The 14,068-nt window shown below is 37.9% G+C and overlaps 1 protein-coding gene across 1 annotated transcript in view; it reads left to right on the top strand.

Annotated features, from left to right (window-relative positions):
• The window catches only part of TBL1X (transducin beta like 1 X-linked), a 193,928-nt gene that overhangs the window by 167,141 nt on the left and 12,719 nt on the right, over positions 1 to 14,068 (top strand). The window contains 4 exon segments of the mRNA XM_030944983.1: positions 6,553 to 6,694; positions 9,461 to 9,524; positions 9,625 to 9,722; positions 11,215 to 11,275. Coding sequence (XP_030800843.1) covers positions 6,553 to 6,694; positions 9,461 to 9,524; positions 9,625 to 9,722; positions 11,215 to 11,275 — 365 coding nt within the window.

Raw genomic sequence — 14,068 nt, 5'->3', positions numbered from 1 at the left:
TACTCACAAATTTTTAGAATTTTTTTTAATAATTCTGGGTAATTTCTCAGAATATTTGGAGTTTGTGTGATCTACTGCTCTTAGTTATTGATTCAGGCTGGGGTTTCAGAAAGTCGTTGGCATCCACTGGGTTTTTTCAGAAGTATGGAGATGGGGGTGCTTCAGACCGGACCTGAATTTGTTCAGTGAGCTGAACAGTAAGCAGTGGTTTATGGGAATGTTGTGCTTTAGTGTCATTGGAAGAGAGTCCAGTTTATCCTCTGCAGGACTGCTCTGCAATAACCACCAGAGCATCCTAAGTGGGGCAATCAGGAGACTGACTTAAAAAGCACTTTTGATCCAAACAAAATCACAATTGTAAACATACCCCAGGAGCTGTATGCAGGCACTGGTGGAACCTGTGTTCATGCTTAAAGTTAAACCTTAACATGCAGACTAGTTTTAAGAAATCTAACTGGGAACATGGAGTAAAGCTATCATAGTTTGAGGAGATAAATCAGAGTTACTTAGCAGTATTAGGATACTTTCCTCACAGGGAAGAGGAGAGTCCTTATTTTAATTCTAGCTTTGTTACAAGATTATCAGAATAGTCTTCTTACTTACTTCACTTAGTACATGCAAACAAGGAATTACAGTATAAATAGAAAAGAAAAGAAAAATAAATTCCATGTTGGCTGAATAGCAGAGATCAAGAGAATGAAGATAGAAATTTCAAAAAATTTCAGACAACAAACTGGGATTTTGGGAACCAGAATCCTGCTGAGTATTCTTTTTTTTTAATATCTAGGTCTGATAGTACTTTTAGCATCTGTAGTACTAATATCTTGATTTATCAGTTTTAAGCAAGTCAGTGCTTGCCACGGTGGACTGCTTCCCTAGGATCCATGGTGCACAGTCCTAGTGTGCATAATTTAAATGGTGGAGCATTTCATAAACCAGAGTATGTGTTGCAGTGTGTGTTCAACTTTGCCTCAGGGTGCTGAGCATTGGTGGATGGATCTCTGGATTGTGATATTTTACAGGTAAACCTGGAGGATGATAATCAGAACTATTAGTCAGATACCTGAGCCAGAGGAATACCCTCTCACTAGCCATTCCATTGAGCTTTACCCTTCAGTGTAATAGGCCTTTTGTAATGAGCTTTGCTAGTGCCTGTGGAGGCACGTAAATACACATGTGGTTACAAAGCACATTTATGTGCTTTAGTCAGACTAATAGCAGTGCAATGACAATACAAATAATTTAGATCCATGTGAATCTTGGTCAGATTTTAGCCTGCTTGTAAGGTAGGGATGCAGCTGGAATTGGGGTAACGCAGCAGCCAGTACCTGGGGAAGCTTAGTGACTGAAATGGCAGAGAATGCACAGAAGAAAGTGAAACTGAAGGAAGAGAGCTGAGTGAGTGATTATGCCCCTGCACAAAGAAGCCTTTGTCTGGTATAATAACAGTGCAAGCTTTTATCTACAGGTAAACTCTATGTTACAGCACCAGTTAAACAAGGGAGAGAAATTCCCTGAGATCCACGGTATTCTGCAGCTCTGTTTGCCCTTTACAAAGTAATGATTAAAAAAAGAGCACTACAGTTAGTCTGATGTGTGAATGTCAGATTGTTAGATTCTGTAACAGCCATATTGTGCTGCCCAGTCAATACTTTTCTTTGAGTTTCCCATCTGCTTGCTTGTACCCATCTTAAAAAATACACTTCAAAACCTAGCTATTAAATACAGGAGATAATAACATATTTGTTTTGTTTATAAAGTGACTAATTGAGTCTCAGTTAATGACAAAGTATTTTCCTGAAGCCTTGTTACACAGGCAATAGATTTTTCTAACTAGCAGCAGCAGTTTAGACAGCAACCTGATGTAATCCTCAACTAAAAGAATAATGCAGGTTCAGAACCTAATCTGAAGCAAGCTGTTTGAAAGAAATGTAGAATGAATTACCCAAAACTAGAGCACTGGTTTCCAGATTTAGTGACTATCCCACTGAGAGAAAGGGATTTTGATATTTAATGTCATATCTATTCAGTTGCTGTTTTCCTGGAGTGTGAAGACTAGCACAGTAATATATACTCTCCAGGCTTTGCAAACAGCTATTTCAATATAAAACAGAGTGACAGGAATTTCTCTGATCAAATAGCTAGAAAAATATATTCTGCAGCTGCTCCTCGCCCTCCACCACACACATAACCCTTAAAGCTGAGGATGGGGGAGACTAGAAATACCAGTAAAGGCTATCAAAGGCATGACTGTCACCAGATGCCTATGAAAAGAATGCTTAGATGTTATGAACAGAAGCATTATAATAATGAAGTGTGTGCATACAGCCATGGGAGATGATTAACTGCTCTTTATAAAGGAAGTCAACATTCCAAAGCAAATAATTGCATGGAGTGTTTTGGACAGGTGAAAAAATACCAAAAAAATAGGTGCTTGGTTAAAGCTCAAGATTTGGCCATTCCCAGCCATAAACCCAAAGACTGATGTCTTCCACTAATTACCTTTCAATATCTTAAGTTTTAATTTCATGACACATTTAAATTGTTGCAGATGGTTATGTTCCCTGTGTAGTGTAGAAATCCATTAGAGCTGCATCCGCATTAGTAAACTAGCTGTGCCTGGGAATATTCCTGGGCACTGAGGCCAGCTGGCATAGAATGGCTGCTGTCTGTGCTAGCAAACTGCCCTGGCTGCCAAACAAACTGCACATTGGGAATCATCTCTGGACATTGTAACCACCAAGCCATGCCCAGGAGTTATTCAGAGAGAACATCAGAGACCCAAGCAAGAGTGCTAATTAAAACAAGCCAGAATCTGGCCAGGGAATAACCTGGCAGTTTGCTTGCACAGGTCATCATGGTCCAGTGAGACAGAGTGTTCTGAACATGCTTGAATTTCCCACTGTAGGATTGGATGGACTGTGAATGTCAAGGCTGCTAGAGCCTTGAACTCCAAAACCTTTTTCAGTACAATTTAGGATGTTTTTGTGATTGTGTTCCACTGCTGCTTCCAAGAGTGTGTTCTGTTCTGTGACATTCAGCCATGCCCTTCAAGTAATTCACACAGCCATGAAGCAGAGGGACCTGGCCTCAGTCCCAAAACCAACAGCAGGTTTCTTTGCTTATCAGCTAATCTATGGCAGCCTCTCTTACACAGAGAGGCTGTGACTTGTCTCTTCCAAACCACTCTGTGCACCTTTTGCTCTCCCTGGTCAGCAAAGTAAATATCCATAAAAGCTGCTGTCCGAGATCTTTCCATTCTGGCTGTCTCTTGCAAGCAAGAAAAGATGTTTCCAGGTTCTCTGCTGTCATCATTTCTGGGTTTTATATATATAGTACTTCAGGCTACCGCACTCCTCATATCAGTGGTTTAGGATCCACTGTAAATTACCTTTCAGAATAATCCTTTTGACTTACCAGGTTGAGGGTGTTAATTTCAGACACCACCCCTCAATGTCAGTGCCAGTTATTAATTCTGCTAACTCTGAATGCTTATTTGTTAGCAGGGGTCTATTTGGACTGGTCTCTTCAGTGCATCAAATCCGTGAATGCAAGGTGGTCAGCTATTAGGGGAGGTCAATTTGAATAACCTGTAGCAGGGAATAATGTTGTAGAATCAGTGGGGCAGAGACCTTAATCAGGACACCTGTGAGGCACTTCCCTCTACTAACTGTCTAGGAAGAGTGAGCACTTAATAAGAGACCTGCTTGATTAAGGAAATGTTAGATGTCAAAAATAAAAATGAGGAATTTCCTTCCCATAATTCTTTTAATAATATCTCTTAAAATAAAATAACAAAAACTCTAACTTGTTGGAGCCAGAAGTATTAAATACACATTAGCAATATTGCATCTCAAAATAACAGTGTTTTTAAGTCTTGTAGCTGAAGATTAGAAATACCAAGGTTCAACAACCATCTTGCAAAATTCTTTACCCAGCTGCAGCACTTACAGCCTCTGTGCTCCCAGTTACAGAATGGTGATTTTATATGTCACAAATTAAATTCCACAAACATTTGTCCACCTTGATTCATGAACATACTGGGGCAGGAGAGCATGAAATAAAATCCTTTCAGAGCTAGCCTTCCTAAAATTTGGCAGTACACTTCCACAGGGCAGAGGAGTATACCTATTACTCAAGTGTTCATGACTTGCATGTTGGAATGAGCTGCTTTGTCATGTAGATAGAAATGCTTCTGTGGGCAAAGGAGATTAAATATCTTTCTGAATTGTGCTTGAACTGTGCTTCTCTAATAAGGCAGGGTTCACTGAATCGTTCAACAGAAATCAGAATACTTTCCAGAGCATTCTCTGGACTCTTTTTTTTCCCCAGCAACAAAAGGGAAGACACACAAATACCCTTGCTGCACACTGGTAGGCTTATAAAGCCTCTCTGCGGGGACACATAATAGCTTATGTAGCTTTGGGAGAAGAAAAGGGAAAAACAAAATTAAAATACTGGAAAATAAGATTGCCCAGGCCTTGCCAGAAAACTGACTAAATAAAACTGTTGAAAAACAAAACATAACCCTTTTAGAACTAGCAAACAGGATATTGTATTTGATGGCCAAGCGACTGAGTACTTTATTTGCAAGGTCCAATAACAAACTGAATTATTACAATGAAGGCAGGATGGTCCTGCAATCTTACATAGGAGAGAAGCCAGCTCTGAAGGAATTTCCTACTTAGCATGTTAACCAATGGAGCAGTCCTTTAAAGATATATGTTCCCATCATTGTTAATTACCACAGTTAAAAATGTTCCTTAACTTCTGAGCCTCATGATTAACTTGGTTAATTTTCTAGCCAACATATGCAAAAATGTCGTTTTTCCAGACCTCTGACAAGCAAGGGTGCATATTACAGTCACAGCTGTGTGGCGGCAAAAATTACCCTGAGCTGAATTATTTCTTAATCACTAATGTGGAAGATATGTCTCAAAAATAAAGAGTGGCTTTACAGGAGTAGCTGGGTTCAAAACCCTGGCCAGCCATCACATCTCAACTTGGCACAAAAGGTTCACAGGAGATGGGGCACATTCCTCAGGCATGCCATAACCCAGAGGAGCTCAGAGCTCCAGGCAGAGAGGTGTTTGCTTTTGCAGTTGAAATATTTGTGTAAAATTAGGCTAAATTATTAGTAAAAGTAATACACAGAGATCAATGGAGTTTGATAATTGCTTGGTCAATATTTGCATTTGAAGATGTCAAGTGTTGAAAGTTTGCCTGGTATTCTTAGTATCAATAATTAAAATGCTTTACTAGTAGACCAAAAGAAAATTTAGTATTCTCTTGTGATGGATTTCTTTTTCAGTAAAGCATGGATTATCAAAGCAAAAATGGGTCACAGGTGGATCCATTTCTTCAAAAATGGATCTTTGAAGAAAGACTTTTTCTCCTTGATGGTGCACAGGAAAGAAAGTTTTTTGTCATTACTTTAAAAAAATTGAAAAGCTAACACATCAGATATATCAACAATGAAATTTCATCTACACTGTAGGAATTCTTACAAGTATGAGAGAGATGCTAACTCTGCTCCAAGTTTCTACTTAACTGCATGTAAATGAAAATTGCTTTCTGGACAAAACAAGCAATCCAGGAAACTTGGTTTTGGTTGTTGTTGTTTTAAAAAATGAAGGAGAACGAAAAAAACTCCCAGTAAACTTTTAAAGTGGAGTAACTTCCACTCCATGGCAAATTATCTCTGAATGCCAGAGACATTTTTCAATAGAATAAAGGTTTATGCAAAGTCAAAATAAATATATTATTTACAAATAGATAATTATAAACTCCTCCTGAAAACCTTTTCTAAGCAAAATCAGGGTTTCAGTCTGCATTAAAAGCACCTCTGTAGAAAATAATTGGTCTATAAAATGGATCAAAATCCTGATGCTGCCTCTGTCTTGTTCTATTATGGCAGTGTAATGTAAGCACCAAGCTACAGACAGTTACTGTAAATTGCCCCAGACTAACTCAGTTATGCTGATGCCAGCTTTAGGTATGTAGTGCAAAATGTAGACAGGAGTTTATGTGTTTTAGGTAGAACTTCTCTGAATAAACAAAATTATTATGACAGGTATAATTTAAATAGGTGTTAGCATTTTTAGAAGAGTACACAGATTACGGAAAGAGTTTGAAAGAAAAAATTACTTCTTAAAGGCTTGTAATGCCCTGATCTGTTCAGCAAGTTTAGGGAAAAGCGGTTGGATCTACTCTGGGCAGTGCACAGGAGAAACATTAAAATCCTCAGGAGATTCAAAACATCTTCAACTTGGAAAATTTGTAACATATCAATAAAATAGGGCCCTCCCCTAGGTGAGCTTCTGCTAATTCCAGCACCAAAGCCTTAGACCTGTGTTTTACACAGAGCCAGGAGGTTCCCAGCAGCCCCGTGCAGTCAGACGCTCCCATTGCAGTCCAGGCCAGCAGCTCTTGTTCCTCCCATCTCCTGCAAGGCTGTCATGTTGTCTCAATGAAAACAGAAATACAGGCTTCTACACTCTTTGCTGGGTCAACATGAGGAGTTTTCAACTTATTTGCATCATTGCTTTATAGATCCGGAGACTCAACGGCCAGGATATGGAATCTCAACGAGAACAGCAACAGCGGCTCCACTCAGCTGGTTTTGAGGCACTGCATAAGAGAAGGAGGACATGATGTCCCCAGCAATAAGGATGTGACTTCATTGGACTGGAATGTAAGCCAACTTCTAAGACTGTGCATGGTTTTTAACTGTCTAAATTTAATTCCAAGGCAATTACATTTGCTGCTCCGTATCTTTCATATCTGAGGTGACCAGAAGCTCTGTCCTAACCTACTGACCTCTTGTTTCAAATACTCATAATAGGCTGAACTTTCTTCTACATACTGTAATTTTCCAGGACTGTTGCCATCTTCAAGCTTAACAATGATATATTTATATCTCTATTTTAGGAGCATGAGTAAAAATAAACTTAGCTAGCTTTAAGAACCAAGATTAAACAAACAATCTATGTAATACTGAAGCTTCATTAATAATGTATTTGCATCTCATAGTTACTTTATTTTGGCATGTAAGGAGATAAAAGCACCAGTGAAGCTTTTTCTGAGGTTGGACTCCAGATCCTCTCATTTGAATTATGCTGTGCACAGCAAAATTAAATCAGTGTTCACATTATTTTCTTTGTCTTGATAGGAGCATGTGTAGTTATTCTGTCCTTACCTTCTGGATGAAACTGTCTTGCCTGATCTCTTTTTTACTTTCATCCTGCAAAACCTCCTATCTTAGATAATGTGCCCATGCACAAAGAACACTGAAGTGAGCAGAGAGGACAGGTATTGTTGAGAATCCCCAGTCTCTGGGCAGTGCCTTTGGACAGCTCTAATTGTTGCCAAAAAAAACTTACAAGACCCTGCAGAAAACTTAATTACTTCAACCTAATTTTCATTCTGCCTGTTTTGCTGATATTAGTACAGACAAAGTGATCACATTAGTCTTGTTTTCATAGGAAAACAGATTAATTAAGTAGCAGAAAGGATTTTCAGCAGTTATGTAGAGTCTCAGTTGCTGGCCAGCGATCAAGTTTCGATTAATCTTTACTGCAGTATTGTCCTTCAGGTGAGCTAGGTGCTTCACAGAGTAAAAGATAAGGCCACTGCACAAGTCACCTTTCCCGTGTGTATTTTATATTTGCACAATGAAAGAAGTTGGTCAATAGTACAGAAAGTAGAGGTAGGTCAAGGAAGCAAATAAAACTCAAGCTTATGTTCATTACTTGTTTCCTGTGGATATTAGAGTGAAGAAAAATAGTTGTGAAAAAAATTGCATCTAGGAGTAAGAAAAGAGAAATTGAAAGAGGAAAACATGCAATGAGTGGAGAACAGTTAGGAGAAAATTTGTCCAAAATATAGGGCATCCTCTAGTATTTTCTGTAGTAGTTCCTTACCTTCCAGACTTCATTGGTACTTCACTTGCACTGTACTAGTACTTGAGCTAGGGAAATGTTCCTAATTCAAATACTTCAAGTGCTTCCAAGTTACTTTGAATTTCCCAAAGAATGTGAATTACCAGCAAAAAATTTGGATAAAGTGTATATCTAATTTCCTGAGCTTTTCTTTTTTCTCTTTTTGCCCTTATCACCTTTCTTCTCATCACTGGCCCAGACAAGTATGCATCACAGTGAGCCTCACTTAGCTTATGATATTTTCCCCCATACATTATTATATATTTGAGTTAAATTTACAAGTGCTCTGAGTCAATGTTTTTGGAGGATTGGAGTGGGCATATGTTTTAAAGGATTATTTCATGCTTTTTTCTAATTTTTTGTTCATCAGGCTAGAAATGCCATCTGCCTTTATTGTTTATTTAGAACCACAATATTAATCATATTTCCCTGTGAAATCTTCACACTGGTGGTATTGAATTAGTTCTTCTCTGGTTTATGTGACTTACGTGACCCAAAGGTTATAAGAAAGGTTATTTCTGGAGGTCATATTCAGATCATGCCCTTTGATACCTGTAGGTTTAACCTTCTAAACTAGTCCTCTAGACTCACCTTAAGTCAGCAGACAGAGACACATGCCTTCATATTGGATTGGGCATAACCTAAAGCAAACAAGTTCATGAGTTACACTTCAGAGTTGTAGTGACATGATGCTGTTAGTAGTGGAGGGAGACTAGATGGCACTCCTGAACTAACTCCTAACTTCTGTATGTCTGCAGATAAATGGGATGAATATCACTCTTAATCCAGGTTCTGAAATGTTGAAAAACTAAATACCCTGCTTCAATAGTGTCGCCAGATGGCAAAGTTCTGTTTTAATTATTCTGGCCCAATCACACCAGCTTCACTGGCTGCACAGGACATATCCTGTGAAGGGTTCCTTCCAGAATACATGTGACCTGCTGATCAGATTCATGGGCTTTTCTCCTCCTAATTGGGACCCATGAATCTGTTTCTTCATCATGGTACTGTGCCCGTGAGCACATGTGGGTCTGTGTTCAGACAAGTGGAAAGCAATTCCTTGGTGGTGGATAACATTTGAGGTGTTCACCGTGAGTGTATGTGGCTTAGGGCCTTCTTTCAAGTAGAGGTGCCTGAGTTTCACTGAACTGGGATTTAGTCTGGGTTTAGGTCATCTGTTGATGTTTTGTAGGTCCTTTATGTCTAAGAAGTAGTATCTGTTTGTTAAGTGGACGAAGCCCACAGGACTTGTTCTATCTTGTTTTCTTTTTCTAATCTTTTTGATTAAATGGCTCATATCTGATGGTATAGCCTAGTCTTTCACTGTATGTTAGAGGATTTTATTTCCTCTGTGCTGTCTGAAGTAATAACCTTTAGTTCAAATCATAGCATAATCTGCCTCAATGAGTGGACTCAGAATCATAAATCACAATTAGCAAACCTTTAAAAAGAAAGAAAAAGGTTGGTTGAAGCCGATTTTATCTCATAGCCACCTTTGCCATTTTTATATATTTCAACAGAGTGATGGAACACTATTGGCTACAGGCTCATATGATGGTTTTGCAAGAATATGGACAGAAGATGGTAAGTCAAACATTTATTGTTCTTAAGCATCAAACAGCAGTGAACTGTAATTTGACCAATTTGAAAAGAAATTGTAATAATAACCTGTTCTTTATTCCAGGTAACCTTGCAAGCACCTTAGGTCAACATAAAGGTCCAATATTTGCCCTGAAATGGAACAAAAAGGGGAATTATATTTTAAGTGCTGGTGTTGATAAAGTAAGTTTTAGACATACATTATTCTAACATATAAGTATGCTGATGAGTGAGCTTGTGCTGCTAAATTCCTTAAGATTAGTTTCTTCTTCTCCAGGCACCCTGGAGAGTTTACATTTCTTTAATATATTTTAGTGCATGTTGATTACATTTTTGAGGCTGCATGAATGTATACTATTTTCATAGAAAATGCTTAACTTTTAAAAAAATGTGTAAAATTGCATCTTGAGTGTGTCTCTGTTACAGAAGGAATGGCTTCCAGTACTTACATTTGTCGTTTTATCAGCTATTTACAGGAAGAAAATTATTGTAAAGATACCACACCTTTTAGTTCATCTAATTGTTGAAACACTTCTATTTGAATAAAATATATATGGCTTCCTCTGGAAATATGCAAAGAAAATATGGTTCTGAACTGAAAATCAAGCAAAACATAGTAGTTACAGCTAAGTACACATTAGAGATTAAAATGAACAGCTGACTGATCCATTAAAACTGAAACTGGAAAGTACACAGCATTCATCTTTCCTAACTTTCAGTGTCTAAAAATTAGATGCATATGTCATCCTTGGCTTCCTTTACAAAATTCAGAGAGAAAAATGGCACTTCCAAGGGATAAGGCTGCATGGCCTGTGTTCCAGTGAGATGCACTGACAGTGCTTCTCTCCAGCAGCTGGCACAGGGGAGTCCAGCTGAGATTTGTACTTTGTAAGCTCAGTGAATCCCTATATTTTTATAGCCTTGTGAAAATGGAAGCTTTAATACTGGCTTATATTCAGCTACACTGATCTCCCAGCTGTAATTCCATTACTCTGGCAAACTTACATTCTCAATAAACACAGCATTTCTTTGGGTGATCCATTATCAGCAAGATGATGCATCCTTAATTTATTTTCTGGAAGTTTATACTCCCAATAAATTGATAATTCTCTCAGAAGGTGGTATTGAGCTCTACAGGGGACACACTCACATGTGCTGTGAGTATGGATTAAACCTGTAGTAAGCCAATTACACCTGAGTCTGTCCCACCTCAGTGGCAAGAAGTGCTGTGCACTCTGCTGATAGAAAAACATTTCACTTATTGGCTTGTTACAAATGGGGTTCAGCATCATTTTGAAGTAGAATTCAACTTGCATCTTTTGAAAAGGGAAAAAGTGTTCTTCAAGGATCATAACTGAAACTTTTTTTTCAATATTCTTATTTAAAATGTATAGTGTTGTCTTCTAGCATTATTCAGATAGGGTATGCCTATTCTTCATAGTTATATTGCTTCTTCTGTAGGCATGATACTTCTTTATCTACACTTAGATTATTATTCTGTAATACCTAGAAGTAGTTTCTGGTTTTCCCACTGTCAAGCACGCCAGGCTCTCTGTAGTCAATAATTTTATCAGTTCATCATTTAGAATTGCTACTTAGTGAGGGTGCTATTTGGGTTTTTTTCTCTGAGCTGAACAGCCACTAATCTTTTTTTCCACCCTTTCTTTGAATGCAGACAACAATAATTTGGGATGCTCACACAGGAGAAGCTAAACAGCAATTTCCTTTCCATTCAGGTACTTTTCACATAACTCTTGTTAGGAAAATGAAATGCAGTTTTTAATCCTGTCAATGTACTTTATCCATATCTGCCAGAGAAAAGTTTCAATCAAGTTTTTTTGTGCTTCAACTATCCTGAGTATCATGGATTGTGGGTTTATTCTCGTTTCATAAACACCCAGTTCTGTGAGAATTAGCTTTGAAAGTTGATTTTAGGAGAGGGTTTGTACACCAGCCATGTCTACCTAACTGGGCAGTCCTGTTGTTATCTGTGTGCTTGAATAGTACCAGGTGGTGATTCATGAAAAGAACTTTCAGTCCTGTCTGGGATCTTTTCAATTCTCTCTGCTCCTGTTTCAATGAAGCTGGTTTGAGGCAGAAGCAGGCAGATCTCTCATGCACCTTGCATTCACCACTGCACTCACAAAGGTCCTCAGAATTTCTTAGCTTTTAATCTTAACTTGAAGTTCTTCAATATTTGCTTTCTCTGATTATTGGAAATCAGTTGCCAGCCTTGAGTTTCAAAATCTTACCGCACCAGAATGCAGAACTGTTTTAAGAAGACAGAAGATGTCACAGATACTAAATAATCTTGAATAACAGACAGTCATTGGCATAATCTGAAATTCACCTGAGACCAGACTTGTAAGATGATGATGGCTGAATTCATGATCCAAAGTGCCTATGTTTTCATAGTGAAGAATTTTAAGGGGTATAGTAAAACTGAGTTTAAAACCATGAGGACATTCTGGATTCTGATGCTAGAGGTGTTCATCTTCCTAGTTCACTGTAACTAATCAATTTTTAACTACAACAAGCTTTCACAATGGTGTTTAAAAACATGCTTCAATACTAATTTTAAAACATTTTGCACATGCTTTTCAACTCAAACTGTTCTTACTCTCACTGATGTGAATAATATGCAGTAGCAATCTAAATGCTTTTTCAGCAGTAGACAAAAAGTATGTCCATGGGCACAGCAAATCCATACCCTCCATTTTTGTCACTCATCTCTTATTTATTAATGCAACTGTTGGTTTAGAGGAGTTGGTGTCTGCTGACAGATTTTCTCGCTGTGGCATTTATTTATCTACCATAACTGTTCCATAACAGCAAACTGTGCACATAGAGTGATTTTTAGTTAATGAGACTCTTAATCCTCTGATCCCTAACTAGTAATCTAAATAGTTGTGGATTCAGAACTTGGTTGCCCCTCCAGAATCATGTTCACTGACACATAAGCTGTCTTAGCAGTGATGTGCATCAAGGACAAATCACCCCATCCCCTTCTTAGCAAGTTGAAAACTCAGCTGTATCTACCAATGCAGTATGTCCATGTGCATGAAAAGATTTTTTTTTTAAAAATTCTTACTGCACACGCTGTTTATCTTTGGAGCATGAGACACAACTGAAGTGCAGATATGGAGAAGCTAATATTTTTAATTTTTTTCACTCTTTCATATATGTTTTCATAAGGAAGTAAAGCAGTTATTAAGGAAATGCTGTTGAGGAAATTTTTGATTGGAGAAAGCATGTATCCTACAAAACCCTCTTAAAATCAGCCAGACTCTCTACTCACTTTGTTCTCACAAGTCTAAAGCCACAAAGACCTCACCTTGTCCTCTTTGCATCACCAGGACAAACGAACAGCAAATTCTTTTCCATATCTGGAATCTGAAAACATTGTCTACACTAGGATTAAAGGTGGCATTTTAACAATTAAAAGTCTAGTCTAGGCAGGATACACCTCCTTTACACATACTTCTTTGAAGTCTGGAGGTAGTTGGCCTGGAAAAAGCATAAGGTTTTTTACTGTCTGCTTCTTTGTTACAACTGGTTTAGTTTACACCACATGGACAAAACTGTCATCTTAAAATATGTGAGGAAAAGTTCCTTTGTCTGGGTGTTCAAGGCCTCCATGTTACTGGTGTTCCCAGGTAGTTTTTAAGCTTTTTGTTCAAAATATGTAACTGTGCAGATAAGTAGCTTCTAGGGTTTCATTATTTTTTGCAAAACTATGAATCATCATAGGGCATTTGATCAAAATATATATTCACAAAACTTATTTCTTTGAAAAGGAGCTAAATAATCCAATTTTGACACTTACTGATAGATACAGGCTGATGTCTTGCGTTTGCAGGAACAAGTTGCTAAATTGACACCAAAAGAGGTATTTGTGTGGCCAGTTTTAACCATGTAGTTGTGCATTGACAGGACAAGGGGTGAGAGGATTCAAACTGAAAGACAGAAGGTTTAGATTAGATATCAGGAAGAAATTCTGTACTGTGAGGGTGGTGAGGCATTGGATCAGGCTGCCCAGAGAAGCCCAGGTTGGATGGAGCTCTGATGATCTGGTCTAGTAAGAGGTGTCCCTGTCCACAGCAGGGGGCTGGAACTGGGTGTTCTTTAAGGTCCCTTCCAATCTAACCCAGTCTATGATTCTCTGATCTAAGTGCTCTAAATCACACTTAAATTTGTTCTGAAAAAGCCTAAATTGCCAGATAATTATTGTAACACTTCAATTTTTGGTTTTTATTTTAGCTGCATTTTTTAAGGGTTTGTGCTGCTTTTATTATTATATATTATGATATTCTAATTGTTTCTATGCAATTGGCTGATATCCTGTGGTTTTGGAAATACTTTGGCAATTTGGCTATTTGCATCAGGAACCATGTTAGTTTGATTTTTTTCAAACCTTTTAATGTAGTTACATATCCAGTAAACATATGACTGAGTACACCAATAAATGAATCAGTATTAATTATCAGCACTTTATTATTCAATTATGCTGCAATGTAAATCCATAGCTT

This window comes from Camarhynchus parvulus, chromosome 1 (genome assembly GCF_901933205.1).
Source record: "Camarhynchus parvulus chromosome 1, STF_HiC, whole genome shotgun sequence".
In the NCBI taxonomy this organism is placed as follows: Eukaryota; Metazoa; Chordata; class Aves; order Passeriformes; family Thraupidae; genus Camarhynchus; species Camarhynchus parvulus.
The sequence above is the reverse complement of the archived record's forward strand: the minus strand, read 5'-3'. Positions and strand labels throughout refer to the sequence as shown.